General features: G+C 39.1%; 2 protein-coding genes and 1 long non-coding RNA gene across 3 annotated transcripts; 1 reads left to right on the top strand and 2 right to left on the bottom strand.

The window, feature by feature from the left end:
* Nucleotides 1–1230: 1230 nt before the first annotated feature.
* Nucleotides 1231–5720, top strand: LOC116051728 (phospholipase A2 inhibitor and Ly6/PLAUR domain-containing protein-like). Its single transcript, XM_031302272.1, has 5 exons — nucleotides 1231–1300; nucleotides 2798–2896; nucleotides 2980–3189; nucleotides 4426–4542; nucleotides 5545–5720. Exons 1-5 carry the CDS (start codon nucleotides 1249–1251, stop codon nucleotides 5718–5720), a joined length of 654 nt encoding a protein of 217 aa, XP_031158132.1. The 5' UTR covers nucleotides 1231–1248.
* Nucleotides 5721–5971: 251 nt separating this feature from the next.
* On the bottom strand, nucleotides 5972–14349 carry LOC116051706. Its single transcript, XR_004105409.1, has 3 exons — nucleotides 14337–14349; nucleotides 9482–9484; nucleotides 5972–6055 (listed from the first exon to the last, which is right to left on the bottom strand). It is a non-coding gene; the product is annotated as an uncharacterized LOC116051706 (long non-coding RNA).
* Nucleotides 14350–14633: 284 nt separating this feature from the next.
* LOC116051700 lies at nucleotides 14634–16773 on the bottom strand. The gene is made up of 6 exons (XM_031302263.1): nucleotides 16633–16773; nucleotides 16015–16116; nucleotides 15754–15921; nucleotides 15517–15633; nucleotides 15028–15180; nucleotides 14634–14997 (listed from the first exon to the last, which is right to left on the bottom strand). Exons 1-6 carry the CDS (start codon nucleotides 16679–16681, stop codon nucleotides 14921–14923), a joined length of 666 nt encoding a protein of 221 aa, XP_031158123.1. The 5' UTR covers nucleotides 16682–16773; the 3' UTR covers nucleotides 14634–14920.
* Nucleotides 16774–23566: the final 6793 nt, after the last annotated feature.

The raw sequence follows: 23566 nt of genomic DNA, 5'->3' as shown, positions 1-23566 counted from the left end.
CATGACTGAAACAGATACTGAAACTGACATGATTTATGATTTATGTGTTGATACTGTCAGTGGTGGGTAGTTTGGAACAACCCGTTCTCACTCCCAACTCGTAAAATACGGACGCTTTGGTCAGTGTCTCTCAGCGTCAGATAAGGCGCAAAAATCACCCTTCAGCATCTGTATGGAACGCACCGGGCAGAGCAGCAGCTACACTGCGCTGTAAGATGTCAGAGTATTAAGAGCGACTACGGTAGAGAGTGGTACAAACGACCGAAATGCCACGTAAGCAGGTTGGTTGGGGTGGTGAATGGGTCAAACAAGCGTTTTTATGGAACCCACGCAACTTCTAGGCAAGACCTGCCCTTCAACAGCATTCACATGCTACTATTGGCCAGGCGTTTATGCTTATGCAAGGTAATGGAAACCAATTTGTTCAGGTCCTATCCCCTGACCAGTCGGCTATCCTAACCTTAACTACTCGAGGTCAATGCCTAACCCCAACCAATTGGGCTACTTTGTAGGGCAGGACTTGCCTAGAAGTTGCGTGGGATACATAATAACGCATCAAACAAACACTTGACTTTACCCCAAGAGACCGGAGTTCGTGCCCCGGTCTTCTCCCGTGTGTAACTGAAACGTTCCTTTTGTAACCCCACCCACGACCTTTTCCTAAACCTAACGTAATCGTGCCCCATGTCAGTTAAACGTGTCAAATAGTGACGCCAAGAGTCCCGACGCTAAAGGCGACTTTTATTGTGAATAACAAACGCCAAAGGCACGTGACCAAGTGTACGTATTTTACACGATAGGAGTGTGAGAATGTGTTGTTTGGAAATTATTATTATTATTTTATTTTTTTGAACCTTTATTTATCCAGATAAGTTGTTTGAGCGCAGTTTCTCATTTGCAACGACGACCCGTCACATCCACACAGTTATGTTGGGTGTGACTTTAACACACTACGCTGCTAATTATATACTACAGCATACATAGTATGTCAGAAATGTACGTCCCTGTCGGAACAATCACAATCACACCATCATTGATATTTGCATCAAGGAAGTTCCTGTCTTGCTTTTTCTTGTCAGGGTTTTGTTTTCCCATCAAGGCAATGTCTTTCCATGCTGTATTTGTTTAAGGTGTTGGGTTTTTCCATCTTGACTCACTGATGCATGACTGACACAGTATATTAAGCTTATGAGGTGCAGTATCAGCATCCAGGAAAACTAATCTACAGTAGCAACTTACCTCTTCATAATGATGAAGCTGATCCTTTCTCTGACTCTCTTATGGGCACTCTCCAGCACAGGTAACTCTACTTATTCTTACAATATAGTTTATAGTTTATTCTTCACTCAAAGAAATATCTGTGTATTAACAGTTGTATGTCTGTATATTTCAACAGAAATTGTCCGTTGAACATGATTCACAGTTGTATTTTTTTTCTTCTTAACATTTGGAATTGCATAATTTGTGTTGCGTTAACTTTTGTCGGCAACGGATGGTTTGGGAGATTAAAGTAAAAAAAATGTAAAAAGTCTACGTTGTCGCCTGACATTTTAGAAGCTTTTTTTTCTCTTTCGACATTTTGGGTTAGTTTTTTTTTTTTTTTTTTTTTTTTTTTAAATCTTTCTGACACCTCTGATTTCAGATTTGTTTCTTTTTTTCCAACTTTTTGGAAGTTTCTTTCAACGTTTTCAGAAGTTTACTTACTGCTTTGTCGGAGAGAATTTTAAATAACAGAAAATGTGTATTTAAACTGCAGCTACATATCATTTCCATGTTTTAATTACGGGGCAATGTCCGGGTAATGGGCTGCCAGAACTTTTTCTGTTATTTTACGGATTTATTTCTTAGTGTGCTGTTCTGCTTTACTTTAATGTGTTTTTTTGTAATCAATTTACCCACCAGGGATCAATTAGGTCTCATCTTATCTATAATTATTACAAGGATATGAAAATTGTCTTGGTTAGTTAAACTAATAAGCTGGTGATATTAACAATAAGATTTAAAATCTTTCTAAAAATCAGTTTAGGTAAAATGATAAACGTAAAGGTTTTAAATTAGGCTCTGCAGAAACTATATATAGGCCTATACATACATATACATTGCAGACATTAAAATACTTATACATGGCAATATACATGACAAAACTTGGCTGTGCAAGTGTAGATGAGCAGAAGTAATGAGTCTCTGTGTGCATATGTAATATTGCAACTAGTCTCGCTTTGCCAGACCTTCCTCCACAGCGCTGCACAGAAAGGTCTGGCTAGTCCACACAGCATTCTGGGATAAGGGAAAACATGCTTTGGTTTATTGCCATTTCATTAAACCAATCACAATCGTCTTGGGTGGTGCTAAGAGCTGGACGGAGCAACGGTCCCTCTACAAAATAGCCTCGGGAAGGAACTTGTTTTGGTGGAACATGTGTATGCTCAAAAGTTGTTTTAGTTGTGCGGCAGAAAACTCAGATTGGACAGATAGTCTAGCTAGCTGTCTGGATTTACCCTGCAGAGATCTGGAGCAGTTAACCATAGTCCTCAGAAATCCACCAGAGTTTAGAATGCCAACAGAAAGAAAGAGGAAGGTAACGGACATAAGGCCAAAATGTCGGAAAAAAAGGACAATCGGCGGAATGGTCGTGGATATAGACTACCATTACAATAACCATTACAATTTCATGTCATTTAAAATCCTCATACACAAGAAGAGTTTTCAGCATTTAAAGACCATCAAAACACGTTAGATTTGATTTGACATTTGAGATGTGATCGTCATTCATTGACTGTTTTTCTCCCCATTGCAGCTGGAGCACTTCAGTGTCAAACTTGCACAGATGAGCAGTGCAACACAGAACCACTAACATGTTCCTCAGAGACGGCGTGCATAACAGCTTCTATTCGAGGTGGTCATTTCTTAATGTCATCTAGTACTTCTCAGGGACATATGTACTGTGTGTTCTCATAAACTTTACTTTTGGTTTTGTAGCCAAAATCCCTGGAACTCTAGAAGAGCAAAACTTCAAGGCGTGTGCATCGTCCTCCCTGTGTCCAGCCCCAGGCTTTCAGACATTTTCATTCAACTTTGGTTTTGAGAGTGCAGTTGTATCTGCGAAGTGCTGCAACACTGATAACTGCAACATTGATATTCTACCTAGTAAGTACAGATGGATAAGTAGCTTGTTTAAAGTGACTATATGTACAGTAACTTTTAAGTGTTTTCTGAAACTGTGTAATTTCCCATCTGATGATCATAAATGTCCTGTAACAGCAAACAAAACTAACAGTGAAAAGAACGCTGTTTTTATATAGTTTTTATTAATGCCTCTGCCCGGATTATATTTTTCCCGCAAAGTCACAAAATAATTTATGGCAGGTAGACGGCGCAACAGTAATACATTGTGACGGGTCACAGATTTCGTAAAGTGTCCCTGGGTTTCATGAAATGCGCTATATGAATCTAAGTTATTGTTACGTTGGTTGCTACAACAATCTCTCAATGCTTTGACTCCTGACAAGGTGACAGAGATACCCGGTTTAGCTCACGAGACATCCAAAGTAGGCTTAGTTACCGCATGCTACACATGTAATGCAACGATGCATCTGTGACGTATTCTCTTATTGTAAATTAATGATTTTCTGTCTGAGCAAAACATTCATCGCGACTGTATGACCTCCTCGTAACGCTAACTCAGTAATCTACAGTGGGCAATACAGCACCGTAAAGAAAAGACCTTACCACACCTAGGACAGCAGGTGTGGTAAAAACACTACCGCTAGCTGTTGCTAGAATCAACACAAACTGAAAGTTACACATAGTCACTTTAAAATAAGAAAAGACAAGACACTGTAGATAAGGCTGTAGATAAAGTTGACTATGGCACTTTTTTAGTAAAAAAAAAAAAAGCTGACAGCGTTTTGGTCCAAAAAGCAGCCGAGAGCTTCTTTTGTTGCCATAACAACAGCTACTGCTACAGTATCCTAGCTAGAGAGTGTGGAGCAGTGCTAATGTTAGATAAAACAAAGTGGTGGAGCGAGCTAGAGAAAGGACAGTGAGAGGGAGCGGTACTAACGTTAGATAAAACAAAGCGAGCTCCCTGAACACGGAGCACCCTCTCATATCATATAACTCGCTCTGCTCCGTCTCCATTTTGTCTTGTTGTTATGGAAACGACAGGTCTGGGTACTCCGCTTGTCATTGGTCGGCTGTCCAAAAAATTTAACTTCAAAAAGACGCTCCAAGCTGCAGAAAAGAAGCTGGCGGTGGCGTTTAAAAAAGCGTTCAGGACTTTTTGAAAACATGTTTTGCTCCATAGGATTATAATGTAAAACAGATGGCAGTTTAAAAAAAAAGACCAGGTGTGAACACGCTCACATTTCATTTAGTGACACTTAGATGTTCTCTCTTCCTCAATTCTGTTCTTTTCTGTCTCAGTCCCTGATTCTCAGGCGGATAACAACCTAGAGTGTTTCACATGTGACCCTGTCACCTCTCTGTGCACCTCTCCATTACAATGTAAAGGAGTGGAGGACTCCTGCTTTCAAGCAACATGTGAGTAATTATACATAGTTTACAAATACAGTCATATGAAAAAATTAGGACACCCATGCATGACATGGGGTACTTTCCATAAAATCATCTCTCAATGCAAATCAAACCAGCTATTAGGCTAACTGAAATAAAACCATGCCAATCTCTAGGTATGGTGAAGGGTATGTGATGATGTGGGGCTATTTTAATTCCAAAGGCCAAGGGAACTTTATCAGGATGCATAGTATCCTGGATCCATGAAATAACTGGCCTTTACAAATAAATATCTGCCTCTCTCTATGGGAATTTAACATAGGGGTGTACTTACTTATGCCCCATGTATTTTAAGGAAGAACCTTTATTTATTTACGATACATTATTCATTCACAAAGAAAATTGGTGTCCTTAAAGATTGGATTTTTCCTCATTTTTTAAGTAGGCATTAAGATCAATTTAGCATGGGTGTCCTAATTTTTTCACATGACTGTATGTGTTTACTACCTTAAAGAATTTCAAACAAATTATAATTTACTGCATTTTACAGGAAAATATTGTACTTTCTAATGCAAGATTTTATGGCGGATATAGTTACTTTACAGATTAAGATTTTATATTTCCCAAAATATGTAACAGCCCACGATTGGTAAAGACATTAAAATTAGGTCCATCTCAATCAGTTACACAATATAAACCAATAATATAGTTATATATAAGTACGTATATATATCAAAAGAACACTGTGAAATGGTACTTCTGACACTTTACATATATTTTTAAATTGTGGTATTGCTAATTTTAATTAAGTGAAGGATCTGAAATTTTTTTTCCTAAAATTAGCTAAGTGACAACAACCAAAGCTGCAGAGTAAAACAGTGATTTTTCATCTACAGTGACGAGTGGGTCCACCACTTCGACAGCCTTTGGCTGCGCTTCTGCAAACCTGTGTGCAGCTGCCAGCCAGGGTAGCCTACCTTTTTTGCAAAGTGTTGTCAATACTACCGGAGTATCCTGTTGTGGGAGCAGTTTGTGTAATACTGCCAAAACTAACACAACCTCTGCCCCAACAACCGCTGCCCCAACAACCGCTGCCCCAACAACCGCTGCCCCAACAACCTCTGTCCCAACAACCGCTGTCCCAACAACCTTTGTCCCAACAACCGCTGCCCCAACGACGACAACATCTGGCCCAACAACAATAACCTCTGCTCCAACAACTGCCGCTCCAACAACATCAACTGCTGCCCCAACTACATCAACTGCCAGTGGAGCCGGCTGCCGTATCAGACTGGGTATGATCCATCTGCTGCTTGGACTCCTTATGTTTACCCTCTGTTAGAATCCAGAAACAGCTGTGACTATGCACCTAGGAAGCCACCAGAAGGACCTTTTAAAGACTGGCTTTGGGTTTACTGCTCACTGACATCTTTAGTTGGTATGTACAGGGGCTAAATCCAAATGTAGGAAAAAGGGGATGGAGTCTGGGTGAAGCTGAGGTGGGACAAGTAGGCAGCAATGTAATAGACACACATAAATGCTATGAAGGACACTTCTCATTCACACTACATTATTATCTAAAATGAGATGTCTGGTTATTGAATAATGAGGATTGCACAGCTCTGTGCAGTTACTGTGCAGTTCTGTGCAGTTACCTGAAAATAAAGCCCACTATTGCTATTGATGATGTACAAATATAAAATGTTACTCTATAATCTAACTATTTATCTAAGTTAACAAAAAAGTCAGCTAAATCAAACAGCATGTATGCAAACATATACAGTATCTTTATTCATCTGTCATATCCAGCAGCCTTCACTTAAAAATCACAATAAAAGCACTGTATAGAATATAAAGTGTATTTAACTCTCAATCTCATCCAAAACAATTTTGGTATGCTTAATATTTTTTCTGACCATCAGCGGCTGTAAAATTGATGAACTAACGGTTTGATTAAAGTCAAGAAAGAAGGACAGTCATTACAAGGTGTGGGGACTGCTGGTAAGAAGCGTGAAAAAGTATAAAAACTGCCAATACTGAAACGTTAATATGTTTAAATTTACCTTTTGAAGGTATTAGCATATAGCCGATCCCCATGTGTATCAAAATGTTCAGGACAAACTCAGCTTTCTGTACGGTGACGCCCACATTTTTTCTAAAGCAATGTGTAAAGAGATAATTTGGCGCTAAAACTGAAACGATGTTCTCCTTTTTGGAATTCCTCAAATCTGCTTTGAAAACAAACCATAACTAATGATATGTTGTACGAATTGTTTCGATGCTTGAAATGAATTTACCAAAGTCTTTAGGTTATATATGATTCAAATAGTAAATAAATGTCTGAAATGAAATTTTGTAATATTGCTTTTTAAGTAGGAGTTTTGTCAAACAGTGAGTACGTTTACATGCACACCAGTATTCCACTATTGTTCCGAATATGACAATATTCGGAATTTGAGACAGGTCATGTAAACAGCATTCTGGTTGGATATTCCGAATACGGCCTTTTTCCCAATATGCATTTTCTGATTAAGACATGTGGGATATTCTGGTATTATTCAGGTTTGAGAAGCATTCTTTGGACATGTGTACAGCGCATTTACAATATGCATCTCAATCTGGGGTTTTTACCGCAGTTTACAGCCTCTTGCCTGTTAACAGCGTACGGTCAGCTCTGTGCGTTGCTAAGGTTGCTGTACACAAACCAACCAGCCAACAGTTTGCAAGGCTGCAGACCCGATAAGAAGGAGAAACACGGCTACTTTTAAACATTATCAAAGACTGGGATACCAACAGGTTTTTGGATATGTGCACACAATCGCTACCCCGACCTTTTTCACGAAGCTGGTTGAAGGAATGAAAGAGGCTGTGTTCGCACGGTCCTACAAGTCCGCCACCGCTGGTAAACTTTGAAAAAAATCATATTTTGCACGGCTACATGTAAACGGGAATATTAGTGGAATTTTCACTTTCTTTAACCATGTAAACAGCTAAACAATATCGTCTTTTTCAGAACAAGGGTCCTCAGAGGGTTAACTTGGACATAATACTACATTAGCTTTTAGATTTCAATCCAAGAGGAAGTTAGAACATTAAGAATTACATGTAGTAGGCTAGACAGGATGGTTGTAATCTGTGCTTTTGAAATGAATGACGACACAATAGTGTAAATGAGTGGCAGCTGCAGCCGGTGTTATGTCCCTACTGGTTTCCAAACTAACTGGTGTCCATATGTTGTGTTTACCTAACAGCTGCCGTTGCGGCCTGCCTCTGTCACTAGATTTGTCACACAATCACAAACATATTCCCGGTGATTTTCAAATCGTTTCCCTCTCAGATCTACTGCCGCGAAAATGTTTGTCTAAGTAAGCACCACATCACAGCCACCCACAAAAAAAAAAAGATCTAAAAAGAATATAATCATTCAAGTTCGGGTCGAGCTGGTTTCGATCTTGTGGCGGAAATATTTATCAGTCACAATGTGCAGCTTAGGTGGCTGTGATGAAGTAGTAGTAGTTAATAGTCGGGTATTTCCTAAACTAAGCCAGGTAACCAGTTGTTTTAGATCAGCTCAAAACAAAATGTTACCTGGTTGCTGACGTAGTTGATAAATACGTGAATGGAAGCAACATAATGTAGAGCTTCAGTAGCTTACTGCATAGAGCTGTGGACCTGTGTGTTATCTTTTATATTTTTGCCACAAGATCGGAACCAGCTCGACCCGAACTTGAATGATTATATTCTTTTTAGATCTTTTTTTTGTAGGTGGCTGTGGTAGGTGCTTACTTAGGCAAACATTTTCGCAGAAGTAGATCTGGGAAACGATTTGAAAAAATCGGCAGGAATATGTTTGTGATTGTGTGACGAATCTAGTAGTGACAGAGGCAGGCCACAACGACAGCTGTTAAGTAAACACAACATATGGAAACCAGTTAGTTTGGAAACCAGTAGGGACATAACACCGGTGTTACGGTTTAACTGTTTTTTTAATTAACTGGTAATATGTGTTGCAACCAGGCGGGGCTGCAGTAAACAATTCTGATCAATTCGCATCTTTTTCACATTCGTCGGGGTCTTGTGAAACATTACGGTAGGAACGTGTTGCTGGGACAGTAGTTTTGGACAATGAGCTGTTTTCGTTACGAAAATATCACTCGTCTGGCGAGTGTAACATTGTGTGTCTCTACCACGGTCTCTGACTGTCAACCGATTTTTTAAAATTATCTATAGTGACATTCATAGTAAACACTTTAGTTAGTTACAAAACGCTGTTCAACCTATAGGTAGGCCTAGCAAGCTAACAAGCTAACAACAAAGACATGAGCACAAACCTGATATTTCACTTTTCCACACCTGCACCTAGCTAATATCCAAATTGCTTTAAAATGGGAGTTTGACAGTCATGTCCAAATTTATAAAATGAGTAGTAATAGCGTAGACTATCATAGTGATGAGTGATGCGCGTCTGTAAAATTCTATATAAAACACAATCAACGGTAGATAGAAGTTGTGTCACATGTTAATCTGGCATCAGTCGTTGCCACAGATCTCACCTCAGAAAGTATGTTTCACTTATCTCTGTATGAAAGCATCTCAAACTCGACTTGAAGTCAGAAAAATAATGGAATGATAGGCTACAAATATAACTGATAACAGAAAAGTTTTGGAAAACACAGCCACCTACGTTGTTTTCGTTCTTGCAACGGCATCACAAGATAATTCAATAACAGTACAACATGGATTAAGTGTATTGAGATCTGTTCATACTGTATTTCAATACAGCCTGTAAGTAAAACATAAGTTACATATGAGGTTTTACACCCAGCTGAACGCAACGTGGAGACAGCTGTCAGCTGTGGCAAAATGTGATCCGCTCAGATTAACTTGTGATACATCTGTAGGCATTTAAAATAGAAATGTAATTATATTTCTGTAGGCTACGTAGATGTGTTATGTTAAAAGCTACGGGCTCATCACAACCACATTCTTTAATATTCATTATGCCTACTCATTCATCGAGATAAGACAGCATCTCTCTCATATTGCAATGGGTCGGAGAAAAACCTATTTTGAATTGCTCTGTATGTCTGGCGCATATTGCAGAATAGACAAATAAAGTTGACTTGGCTTGAAGTGGCAGGAGTTCGATCCAGTGTGGGTTCAATAAAGTCTATCTTATGTTATTGAACGTCTGAATATCTGCAATATAATTATTAGGAAACACTACAATTTCATATATCTACAATCCAATTGTTAATATATCTTCATTTTAGATATCCATAATGAAAAAAAACATTCCAGATATAGTGTAATTTAAAATATTCAAAACTTCACTATGCCTAGAAAAAATATCCACAAAGTGGAAGCCAGGTTCCAAATTCTTCTTTTATTTTGTCGACATATTAGAATCAAAGGGTTTTACAGATATTCTGATTTATCACTGCATAAATCAGAATATGGTGTCAACAGCCATAAAAAAATCCATTTTCGCCACGTTTTTAGATATAAAATGTTACATAAATTAGGCTATGAATGATATCTGAACAAACCCCTCTGTAAATGCCTTCAGAAGTAGAAACTGGAAAGTTTGGTGTATGTAAGTGCTTCGGAAGTTGAGTTTTCTGACTCAGAGTATGAGAAAAACCCATTTCGAGAAAACAGCCTTTAAAGATATAGATTACAAATTCCAACACATTTTGCAAGACATTACAGGTGATAGGGTAATAAAAAATAACAGATATCAACATGAAACTTCCCCAGCTAATTACTTACATAAAGACATATGTTCTTGCTACAATATATAATACCCCAGTTTGCTTAAATTTTAGATACAGTGTTGTTTTAACGGTGAAGTGTTAACTAATGTAAATGTCACAAGTTGATCTGGGTGTCTCCGTGGCTTGCAGTGAGGGACACACTCGCCAGACAGCAGATGATATCTCGTAACGACAACGGCTAATGTTTGCATGCATGTCTGTCGGGACCAGAATTAATGCTCATCAACTCGTTTCTATCGTCAAGTTTCACAAGACACCGACAAATGAATGTGAAATAGAGGCGAAGTGATCAGCATGTTTATTTCCTGGTTAGTCGTGAATGGGTCCTGAAAGGCCAAGCCTACACCACGTCTGCCTCTATCACCAGTTAATTCAAAAACTAATTCTGCGGGAGAGACAGACACTCACAGAAATGTATTGAAATCCCCACAGAGAACAATAATGAATCAAGACCTTTGGGCTTTTGAGAATTGTTCTCCCAAGTCTTGGGCTGTGCCCCGAATGTTTTACAAAGTGTGGCTCCCTCCCCCGCTTCCAACTTGTGATGTATTAATAGCTCAGTAGATCTGCTATTTTAAAACAGTAAGAGGAAGAGGTGAACCTAAAGTCTTGATGGAGACCGGTACAGTATGTTCAATAAAAACAACCTAAAAATAACCAGTTGAGACTTGAATCAAGGTTAATGGAGTTTATTCTTACACCCGTTTTAATGATCAACCTGTGTCCCTGTAAAACTAAATGTACGTAGACGTAAATGTACAGTACTATACTGGGAGCAGCTCCGCCAGTAAACTACTGTTTATTTACAGTAAGCATACAGTTTTTTAAAGTTTAAGGTGTTTTACTGTAAATAGACATACAGTTTCTTGCTCTATTATTTGAATTTACAGTAATATACTGACTGCAGTGTAATTCCCGTCTATTCCTTTATTTTCCCAAGATGCATTGGTATTACCAGTAAATACCTGTAATCTGTAACATTCGCAGATAGTGCTGTAATATCATTATGTTTTCTCCAAGAATGCATTGCCATTTACAGTATGATCCTGTATAACATTATGGGCCCTATCTTGCGCCCGGCGCAGCGCAAAGCCCGACACAGCGCAAAGCCCGACGCGAGTGTCTTTGCTAATTTAAGACCGATGCAGATGTCAATTTCCCGTCCAGCGCCAACGTCGTTTAAACAGCATATGCACCTGCACCCATCTGTGCGCCCATGGGCGTGCTGGTCTTACAGGGAGATGTGTTCAGGTGCATTCTTGGCGTATTGCTATCTTGAGGCAGCGGGAAGTGATCGTGCCATTGACCAACAAAGACCTGGTCTAAAGTCAATAGAGCAGCATTTCATTGTTATTGACAGCACAGCGTATTAGACAAATGTGCGCGCGCACACTATGCTTGTTACACACACGGGGACGTGCAGCAGCACACAAACATGCAAAAGATTAAATATAAAAACGCACTAGCAGATCAGTTTCTTCTCCTGAAATGCTTAGCAAATCTCCATCGTAATAGCAATGCGCCAAGGTCCAAACGCGCCTGGTTTTTAAAGGGAATGGGAGATGACACTCCGATTAGTTTATTGCATGTTACGCCCAAAACACACCTCTGATTAATTAAGACACCAAGTACAACCCTTTTGAACCATGCGCCCGGCGCACGGACCCTTTTTTCCGCCGTTAAACTAGCAAAAGTGGATTTATACACGCCCTAAACGCACGTGCGCTTAGGTCGTTAAAACAGGGCCCTGAAACAGATCCTGTGAGATTTTAGCTGTACATTTACATCAAAGGTTTATACTGATAGATCAACATACAACAAAGCTCTGTTGGCAGTTTCTTGCACTATGTACTTTAAAGGTTGGATTTATTAGGCCACTGTTTTATTCTGTTCTTACAATCAGGCCAGCAAGCTGGTTAAAGGTATAGTGAGTGATGTTAATCCATTACACTTTTGGTCTAATTCAGTGACTATCTCCTCACGGTCACCTAGCTCTCTATTTTCTGTGAGAGCTGAAAAATAATCTGGGGTTAATACACAGTAGTAGTAGTAGTAGTAGTAGTAGTAGTTATCTGTCTGTGAATCTGGCGGGGAGGAGCATCTGACAGATATAGCTCAGTTGCAGTTGAAAAAAGCTGCCTGGGGAAACCATTGGCATTTCGACCAGCTGACAGTCGAAATGGAAATAAAACAGACACTACACACCGACACACACTGACGAATGCTGAATGACGAGTGATCCACGTAGCGAGTGATACAGAGTGCACTGTAAAAATGAATAAATCTAAATCTAATTATTATTTTTCTTTTATTATTATTTCGGGGGCTTAGGAACATATTAGGGTAACTTCAGCCCCATTAAAACAGCACTAACTACATCCTCCACTAACAAATGCTTTACACTTTTAATATGTAAATGAGGCCTTTTGGTGCACTTTTGAGATAAAAATTGAAGAAAGATTCAGTAAAGGGCTGTTTACATTGTGTGGTTTTGGAGATCAGATGATCTCTCTCTCTCTCTCTCTCTCTCTCTCTCTCTCTCTCTCTCTCTCTCTCTCTCTCTCTCTCTCTCCTACAGTGCTACCTGGTGACCAAGCAGCATGTCTGTACATTATATCACCATATCTAGGACTGATAGAAAGACTGTCTCAGTATATCCAACTCAAAGGGAAGCCGGCTCTGTTTCTGTAAAACACGTGAGTTTTTGCCGCAGTTTGTTGATTCGATAATTTGCACACTATATGGTACTTTGGAGGCTCCGTGTTGTGCACAGATTAAGCTCACTTGATTGTCTCCCTCATTCTCCTGTTGGCGTTGAATGAATTGCTGAAAGATGAGTATTTGATTATTATTATTTCCTGGTTGGGCCAGTTATGATTCACATTCAGTGCGGATGCAGGACATAGTGTATGATTACTAGTCTGCAGCCTTTGCAGGTCTGAACTCTCGGAACCCTTCCTTGTCCAGTGATAGTAGATCTTTATCTTAAAATAGTAAGAGGAAGAGGTGGACCGTAAGTGTTGATGTAGATCGGTACAGAATGTTCTATAGAAACAAACAAAAAATAACCAGTTGAGACTTGAATCAAGGTCATTAGAGTTTATTCTCACACCCGTTTTTATTCAGTTGATCAACCTGTGTATTATGTAACAAGACACACCTACAACAAAGCTCTGTTGGCAGTTTTGTTGCACTATGTACTTTAACTGTTGGATTTATTACAACAATGTTTTATTCTGCTTTTACAATCAGGACGGCAAACTCCAAAACCAAACCTCAGTAAGGGTGTTTAGGGGCTCCAGTAACAAATGTTTTACAATTTTATCATGTAAATGAGGCCTTCTGGTGAACTTTGAGATGAAAACAGAAGGAAGTTAAAAGGGCTCTTTATATTGTGTGATTTTGAAGATCAAATGATGAAACATGAGGGAAAAGGTGAAATCTTGAGTTTCCAACCAAATGCAGTGCAAGTTTCCACCGAAGTTCCAGAAAATCAGTAAAGGAAAATGCTAATTAAAATGATGCACAAGACTTATAGACTATTTCCATTTAATGGAAAGGTGTAGCCATCAGAAACATGTCACCCTGCTTGACCACACGATCCATTCAGTAGCTGTTCTGGTAAAGTTAATTCTTGACTTTGGGTATAGTTTAGGGCTCTTGGGTTTAAATCCAAAAGCTCATGTAGTATTATGTTTGTTTTTTTTGTTTTAATATTTTAAAGCAATCTTTAAAGCAAGTTAAGGGGAAAAGGTACAGCTAAACATAGCAACATTTCGTGCTTATTATTGTAACAAGGTTCAGAGAAATGGCGGACCCAAATGCAGAGATGACAGAGCAGTGTCAAGTTCAGAGATTTAATAAACAAAAGGTACAACAAACAGAGTCCTGAAGCAGGCAAAATAGTTTCAAAAATGTTGGGGAATCCAAAAGACAAGGAACACGAAACAAACTGGAACACCGAGACAAAGGGGTAACTCCACACACAATACAATACAATACAATGACCTAACAACAAACAAAGACAACACAGAGACTAAATACACAAGGTAACGAGGTGAAACAAGGGACAGGTGACATGAGGGCTCAGGAACAGGTGGAACACATCAGGGTGGGGCAGACAATCACAAAGGCGGAAAAACACAAGGCAGGAAGTAAAGCAAGACATGACACAGGACTACAAAATAAAACAGGAAACATAAAACCTAACACAACCACAACACTTATCCAACAGATTTGGATAAATATACTGTATATGTTTGCATACATGCTGTTTGATTTAGCTCACTTGTTTGTTAACTTAGATAAATCGTTAGATTATAGAGTAACATTTTATATTTGTACATGGTCAATAGCAATAGTGGGCTTTATTTTCAGGTAACTGCACGGCTCTGACAATCCTCATTATTTAAAAACCAGACCTTTTTGGATAATTGTAGTGTAAAATATAGTGTTCCCTTGTCCCCATTTATGTGTATCTACCTAGACTCCATTCCCTTTTTCCTACATTTGGATTTAGCCCCTGTACATACCAACTAAAGATGTCAGTGAGCAGTAAACCCAAAGCCAGTCTTTAAAAGGTCCTTCTGGTGGCTTCCTAGGTGCATAGGCACAGCTGTTTCTGGATTCTAACAGAGGGTAAACATAAGGAGTCCAAGCAGCAGATGGATCATACCCAGTTTGATACGGCAGCCAGCTCCACTGGCAGTTGATGTAGTTGGGGCAGCGGTTGTGTTAGTTTTGACAGTATTACACAAACTGCTCCCACAACAGGATGATCCAGTGGTATTGGCACTTTGCAAGAAAGGTATGCTACCCTGGCTGGCAGCTGCACACACGTTTGCAGAAGTGCAGCCAAAGGCTAGAAAAGTGGTGGACTCAATCGTCACTGTAGAAAAAAAAATCACTGTTTTACTCTGCAGCTTTGGTTGTTGTCAATTATTTTTAATTTTAACATATTTACCTATTGTGGGCTGTTAAAAAACATTTTGGAAAATGTTATCTCATAAAATCTCAATCTGTAAAGTAACTATAACCTTGCATTAAAAAGTACAATATTTTCCTCTACAATTTAGTAAATTATAAGTAATAGTAAGTATTTATACATACAAAAAAAAAATTGTAGTTTAGTAAATGTGTTTCATTAATTTCCTTTACTTTATAATTTGCTTGAAATTCTTTAAGGTAGTAAACACATATTTGTAAACTATGTATAATTACTCACATGTTGCTTGAAAGCAGGAGTCCTCCACTCCTTTACATTGTACTGAAGAGGTGCAATTAGAGGTGAAAAGGTCACAGGTGAAACACTCAAGGCTGTTATTTGTCTGAGCCGCAGGGACTGAAACAGAGAAGAACAGAATTGAGAAAGAGAGAACATCTGTCACTAAATGAACATTGAGCGTGTCAGAAAATATCAGAATATCTTATCTATACAAGCTGCTTATCCATCTGTACTTACAAGGTAGAATGTCAGTGTTGCAGTTATCTGTGTTGCAGCACTTAGCAGATACAACTGAATTTGCAAAACCAACGTTGCCTGAAAATGTCTGAGAACCTGGGGCTGGACACAGGGAGGACGGTGCACACGCCTTGTAGAGTTGCTGTATTGAAGAGCCAGAGATATTGGCTACAAAATCAAAAGTACAGTTTATGAGAATACACATAACTTCACAGTACATATGTCCCTGAGAAGTACTAGATGACATTAAGAAATGACCACCTTGAATGGAAGCTGTTACGCACGCAGTCTCTGAGGAACATGTTAGTGGTACCGTGGTTAAACACTGCTGATTTGTGCAAGTTTGACACTGAAGTGCTCCAGCTGCAATGGGGAGAAAAACAGTCAATGAATGACGATCAAATGTCAAATCAAATCTAACGTGCTTTGATGGTCTGTAAAGGCTGAAAACTCTTCTTGTGTTCGAAGATTTTAAATGACATAAGGTTGTAATGGTTATTGTAATAGTAGTGTCTAAATATGACTCATTACTTTGCTCATCTACACTTGCACAGCTAAGTCTTGTCAAGTATTTTAATGTTTACAATATATAAATATATAGTTTCTGCAGGTACAGTAGAGCCTAATTTAAAACTTTTACGACATTCATCATTTTATCTAAACTGATTTTAAATCTTTTTGATAATATCACCAGCTTATTTAGTTCAATTAACCCAGACAAATGTTATATCCTTAAAAAAATGATAGCTACGATCTAATTCATCCCCACTGGGTAAATTCACATGTTAAATTACAGCAGAACAAGAAGCTGTCTAAATAGGTAGGAAACAGATGAAGACTATTTAGAATAAACTATATTGTAAGAATAAGTAGAGTTGCCTGTGCTGAAGAGTTCCCAGATGAGAGTCAGAGAAAGGATCAGCTTCATCGTGATGAACAGGTAAGTACTGTAGATTAGTTGTCCTGGATTGTGATACTAAACTAAAATCAGCAGGGCTTAATATACTGCGTGAGTCATACATCAGGGAGCCAAAATGAAAAACAACAACGTCAACAACAAAGACAAGAATTTCCTTGATAAAAAAAAAAAAAAACCCAAGAGCAAGACAGGAACTTCCTTGATGCAAAAAGAAAGATGTGTCATTAGTCATGTTTCCATCTAACTGTCAAGTGAATTTTAAGCAAACTTTTAAAATGTCACAAAAAGAAAAGAAAAAAGAAAATGCAAATTAGAAGCGTTTCCATCAACTGGTTTAGAGCGAATAAGAGATTGCAAACCGGTTTGCTCAATCAAAGAGTTTAGAAGCTAAGTTCTTTGGCTTAAAAGAGAGAGGTAGCATTGTACAAGTTGGCCACCTGTGCAGAATACAGGGTTGTGGCAGAGACATTTGGTGTCAGCAAGACAACCATTCACAACTGCGTGTACGCGGTGTGCAGGGCCATACGATTCAAGCTGCAGAACCAGTTCGTCAATTTACCCGACGTGGCTGAGGCACAGGCTATAGCACACCACAACTCTACTACGCAGCTTGTGCCACGAGTGTATGGTGCACTGGATGGGACCCGTATCCTGATCCTTCCCCATTCCGTTGGATACTGGGACTATAGTTATGCGAGTTACATGTTCGCTAAGTCACAACGTTTTTTCGGCAAAGCGGTTTCCATCTCCCATTTTGCGCATTAACTTTTTTTTGTAAAAGGCAAAAACCACCTCAAGCGAGCGTAAAAACTTTAATGCGAATTTGAGGACATTTTCTTTTTTGAATTTTGCCGTTTTCATCAACATTTCCTAATACAATACTTCAAAAAGTGCATAAAAATACGTTGATGGAAACACAACTATTGTGATTGTTCTGGACCCATAATCATGTATCCATCAATCAAGTTTATTAATGGTTGATATCTCGGCAATGCTGGAACTAATTTCGCTTTGAATGCTTAGCATGTAAGCTAACTCCTGTGCCTTTCCAAACAGGGCTTCTACGCAATTGTAGGCCTTCCAGAAGCTTTTTAATCTAGCCTGGAACTGCAGTGTCTTTTCTGAGACTTTGCACAGTAATTCCAGAATAATAAATCCACAACTTAAGATTTATTTATTCATCTTTTCATACGAAAAAGTATTGTTTTACTGCTAACATCCGACATCCGCAATGTTGCAGATGCTGCCACTTTCTGACTGAGTTACTTTGCTGTTATATAGGCTATACCAAAAGTGGAACAAACAAGCCGAAATAACAATATAACAGCGTAAATGTAATACATATTGCATAGATTCTCATTTGCACATTTGGAAAGTATTGTAGAAGTGTACTGCAGATGACCCAAGATGGAAAAAAACAACACTTCTCCCGCCAAAAAAAAAACAAGACAAAAACTTCCTTAATGCAAAACCAATGATTGTGTCATTGCGATTGTTATGACAGGAGGAACATTTCTGACATACTTTCGCACCGCTGACTTGGCATGTGCCCCTTGTTTTTCATTGTATGACATGTTGTAAAACTTGCTACCCTTCTGTTCTGCTGTAATCCAGCCTGGAACTGCAGTGTCTTTTACAATCAACCTATTATTATGAATCCATTAACCAAGTTATTTAATGTTTGATATTCTTTGCAATGCTTCAAGAAACGTCGTTGTGATTGTTTAGCAAGAAACTCCTTAAAAAAACAGGCTTGATTATCTAAAAAGCCATATTACAAGGGACACAGATATTAAAAGCAAGCATTAAAAGCAGATTAAAAGGAGGTTAAAAGAATCACTGGACGTCGTCGTCTCCACACCTGCCCTGGTTTCTCTCCTCGAAAGATAAAATAAATAAATAAATGCCCTGGTGTCACAATATAAAAAACCTATTCCAAAGTTTAAAGACATTTTATTTTTACATTAAAAAACTACTAACCCTTTTAAAAGACCTAAAACACTTATTGAATTATTTGTCATAGCGGCTAAAAGGTCCATCATTGTTCCACACTGTAGAGCACCAAATCTCTTATTAAGGCCATTTCAAAATTTAGTATCTAACTGAGAGATCCAAATCTGTTCAGTTCTTTTTCTCTGAGCCCTACATCTTAAGCCCAGTTCAGACCAAAGATTCGCAACGAGACAAAATCATTTTGTCTCGACTCAAACTCAAACCGACTCAAACCAGCTGATGGTTTTGCTGCGACTCAGCTGCTCGAGTCGCGAGGCTGGTTTTAGAACGTAAGAGACGTCACCTGTTTCAACTGATAATAGAGAAGTCAGCTGGTAAAGTCAGCTATAAACTGTCAGTGGTGGAATGTAACGAAGTACAAATACTTTGTTACTGTACTTAAGTACATTTTTCACGTATCTGTACTTTACTTAAGTACAATCAATAGTGCATACTTTTGACTTTTACTTTGTTACATTTTGCAGCAATTATCAATACTTTCTACTCCACTACATTTCTACAACGTTCCGTTACATTTTCGTTACATTTTCTGATCAGTTTTACCCCCTGCCAAAACGTCTTCCTGACGTCACACGTTTGCAGTCCACAGGGAAGCCTTCAGCAGCGGCCATCCAGCTCCCGGTGCCGCTCGCGATATTACGAATCCCATTTTGGCCACGCCAAGACCCGCCCCTTCAATAGCACTACCGCTGCTCCTGTTACTGCTGCTGCTCCCGATACTCTGCCTTGTCATATGTGAAGAATCCGTTCACATAGGGTTAATATACAACCCGTGTATCTATCTTTAAAACACTCCCAGTCCTCCTCAGCTGTGAAGCCACATACTTGTCTTCCATGCCTGTGTGTTCATGCTAAATAAATGTGTGCAGCATTCACTGTCCCGTGGGAAATAATGCAAAGTCGAGCTTCATGCAGATCACCCTGATAGATAACCAGAATTGTAAGTCAGAATGTAAACTGGGCCACAGATGGTAAGCACAATTACATTAACCTAAAACTAACTTAATTAAAATGCCACAGCCCATACTGTTTTTTTAATTATTAGAATATAGAGATTAAGAGAATAAATCGTTATGCAAGTACTTTTACTTTTAATACTTAAAGTACATTTAAAATCAGGTACTTTTTACTTTTACTTAAGTAGGGTTTTCATTGTTGTACTTTTACTTTTACTAAAGTAAATATATCTCTGGTTATTTGTACTTTTACTTAAGTACTGAGATTCAGTACTTCCTCCACCACTGTAAACTGTAGAAATAAAATGATCTAAACTGGGCTCAATGACAGTAGTAAAATGCTGTACTAATGGTGTGTGTGTATTTTTTCTCCTAAGAATTTTATGTCGATGTTGTGTGGACCTTACCAACATGGTATTCTTGGTTTCCCCCACATATTGTAAACCACTTTTTATTTTTTTTTTTATTTTTTTTTTTACAAATAATCAAATAAACATAATTACTGGAAGCTGGTCTGGTGCTTAAAAAAATTCCCCCTGACCTCTAAGTTTTGGGGTTAATAATGGTTTAATTTTGGCTTCAACCAGGTAATCCTGCAGGTTTTTGTTTATCCTGTAAACCACATTATTCCTGTTGTCTTGTAATAGTTGGGTATCTCTTGTAAAATGATTGAAGTTATGTTTCACACTCTGACCAGCTTCATCATTGATGGAGAATATGTAGTAATAAAAGGCAGAAGATGCTCTTGCCGTCTGGGTTTAGTCTGTTGAAATGTTTTAAAGCACTGTCTCAGAAAAGACAGAGTAGCCTCTAGTGGTCAAAACAGAGGATAACACTTTTACAACGGTTGTGATTTAACAAGTCCAGCATCAGTGTGCTTAGGATGGTAACTTGTTTTAAAGAGCAGAGCATGCATGTCTGTATCCTTAAAAGATATGTTTATCTCCAATCTGTGTATTTCTCCAAAGTTATCATATTTAATCCTTTGAGGTCTAAGGGCATTTTCATATATGTTCTTAAAAATACCTTTTTAAGGTAATTGCATATAACTGATCCCCATTTCTTTCATATCAAAATGTTCAGAACAAACTCAGCTTTTCCTAAAGTGATGCCCACATTTTTGTAGAGCAATTTGTAAACCAGATAGTTTGGCGCTAAAGCTGAAACGTTTATTTTGGCTTTTTGAAAGTCCTCAAATCTCTTTTGTAAACAAACCAAATAAAATTTTGTAATATCGCTTTTAGAGTCAGAGTTTTTTCAAACATTGTTTGGACGCGTCGGTGGGTCTTTTGTCCTCAGAGGGTTAAATGTTGTAGTATCTGAAAAAGTCCACTGTAGACAAGCTGGTAGTAGAAGCATTGTGGTTGTTCAGAGTGTTCAAATATACCTCAAAATCCTCCATCGAATGCGTCCACACTCCCCAGATGTCGTCCAGATATCTAAAATAATGCAATGGCTTTTTGGAACATGATATCAAGGCTGAAACCTCCCATTCAGGCATGAAAATGTTGGCATAAGCAGAAGAAAATGTCTTCCCCATCATATTATATTTGATCTGCAGGAGAAAAAAACCCGCCAAAAGTCATTTCTGGTCAAATTAATCTCCAATAATTGCAATAATTCTGAATCTGGTCTTTTACTATCTGGGTTTATCTCCAATGTATGTTTGTATTTTTTTTGTATGCCCTCCTTGATATCAATGTTGGTGTAAAGGCGTTCAATATCCATAGTAAATATGATAGAATGATCAGCAATATGAAGTATTTTGACCCTATCCATTAATAATAGGTGTCTATAAGATAGCTGGGGTGTGTCATCAAGGATTAATAAAAAAGTCAATAAATTCAGGTGTTTGATAAGTCTCACTAATCGCTAACAATAGGTCTCCCAGCAGGGATCTCAAATGGTTTCGGCCACCAATCGGGCGGATTTTAGGAAGCATATAAAACAATCTGGTTCTGGGCTCTGAGCTCTGCAGATATGTCTTTTGTTTTGCATTGATATATTTTTTTCACATACAGAGTTTGAATTATTTTTGTCACCAGAGGCACAGTTTGAGGGTAGATAGGATATTCCAGCTTAGAATTATAATTGATACCATTTAGTTGTCTGTATCCCTCCCACAAATATTGCTCCCTGTTTAAAATCACAACAGCACTGCCCTTGTCATCTTGTTTAATGAAAATGTGTTTATCCAGGCTACGTGATGTCAGTGCTTCCCCCTCTTCTTTTTTGAGCTTAGGCTACATGTGACAGATTTGGAAAGCAGTATCAAAACAGTTTTCAGTATTGACAAGGTCAGTGACTTCCTGTGGCAGTTTACCATCAGAAGGAGTCCATTCAGATTTAGAAATGAATGGTAAAGATGGAAAATCTTCCTTATTTCTTCACTGATTTCTGTAGCTGCTTTACTGTCGTTTCTCTGGTCTTTTGGCTCCTGTTGTTGATGGCGAAAGAGAGGATGACCTTCTCCACCATTGTGTGGCAAGTCGTTTGGGACAGGATGGCCTCAGCATGTCTAAATGTCGCAGCCGGGAAGCTGTTGATCTGAAGATTCAGTGTTTAGTAAGCTAAAAACTCTGAGACATTTGAGTCTCCCACAATAAGCCACGTTGTTCTGGTTCTTTTGAGATGTCTCAGAGGTCTAGTGGTTGGTGTCTGTGGTTTTGGATCCGCAGGTTGAGGTTCCAGGCCCTGTGGTAGCCCCAGGGCGGCCGAGTCTCCTGGTGCCAATAGGAGACAGAGAATAAGGCTCCTGGATGCTCTGGGTCAGATGTTTAATCCTTTCCTTGGGGTCAGACAGTAGCACGCTCCAAGATGACATCTTTTTCCATGCTGACACATGGATTGACCAGAGATGGAGGATTATAAACAGAAGTGGCGGCAACATCTGGAACAGCAGCAGGTGTAGAGAAGCCAGCCGGAGCAGCAGCAGGTGTAGAGCTGGCAGAAGCAGAGAAGACTGTCACTACCCGATGTGAGTCGAGTGCAGATGTGAGTTGCGCATGCTCAGATTTAAACGGTTTATGGCATAACACCAAGGGATCCGAATCTGGCTGCAAGCAATTTGTGAAAGCCATAAAATAATAAACTTTTCTCATTACAAACAATAACAGAAGACGGAAATCACTCAAATAGCCATTCAAGTGACAGCCTTTGTTGTGTTTGATAGCTAACTTGTAGCCAGCAGTGAACAAACTTCGTTATGCAGGTCTATTTTTATTGTATTGACATTACAGAAGTCGTTCTTGCTACTTCAGCCTCTAATCTAGAACTGACATCAGGGATCATGCCGTGAAAATGTGATGCCTTACGCTAAATAATAAATTACTGCTATGTAATGTACCTATCTCATTATTCTGTGGCTAACAACAAAACAGATCTGCGTGAAATCATGGTCTAGCCTACCTATGTGTCGCAAAGTGACGCATGCGCAACTCACATTTGCACTCGACTCACATCGGGTAGTGACAAAGACATCCGGAGCAGCAGCAGATGTGGGGGCGTAAAGCCGGTGGAGTCCTCTGTTGCAGAGCAGAGGGAGGAGTGGGGGGGATTTCTGCCTACTCATCCTCAGGACCAGATGAGTCGTCTCCCCTCGCTGTAGTGGTTTCTGACTGTAGAGCAGCCTTTGTGTGTGCGCGTGTGCCCCTGATTCTGGACTGCAAGCGCGCGCTGGTCTGCCTGGATGGAGCTGGAACATGCACTTGTGCTGTTGTGGATGGCTGGACAGGTCTGGTCTTATTAACAGCTGTCTCCTGGGGCTGCAAATCTGTGAGCCTATATAGTTTCATTTTGATCCAGGATTTCAGCCTGCAGACGTTGACCCAGGTTTCTCCCAGCCCATGCTGTAGCCACCTCAAAAGGGCCGTGCCAGTCAACATCCGAGAGTCCAGTTATTCTCTCAACCTCAAGCTCCAGTGTC

This window comes from Sander lucioperca, chromosome 16, assembly GCF_008315115.2.
Source record: "Sander lucioperca isolate FBNREF2018 chromosome 16, SLUC_FBN_1.2, whole genome shotgun sequence".
Lineage (NCBI taxonomy): Eukaryota > Metazoa > Chordata > Actinopteri > Perciformes > Percidae > Sander > Sander lucioperca.
Note: the sequence above shows the minus strand (reverse complement) of the source record. Positions and strands in the feature narration are given on the sequence as shown.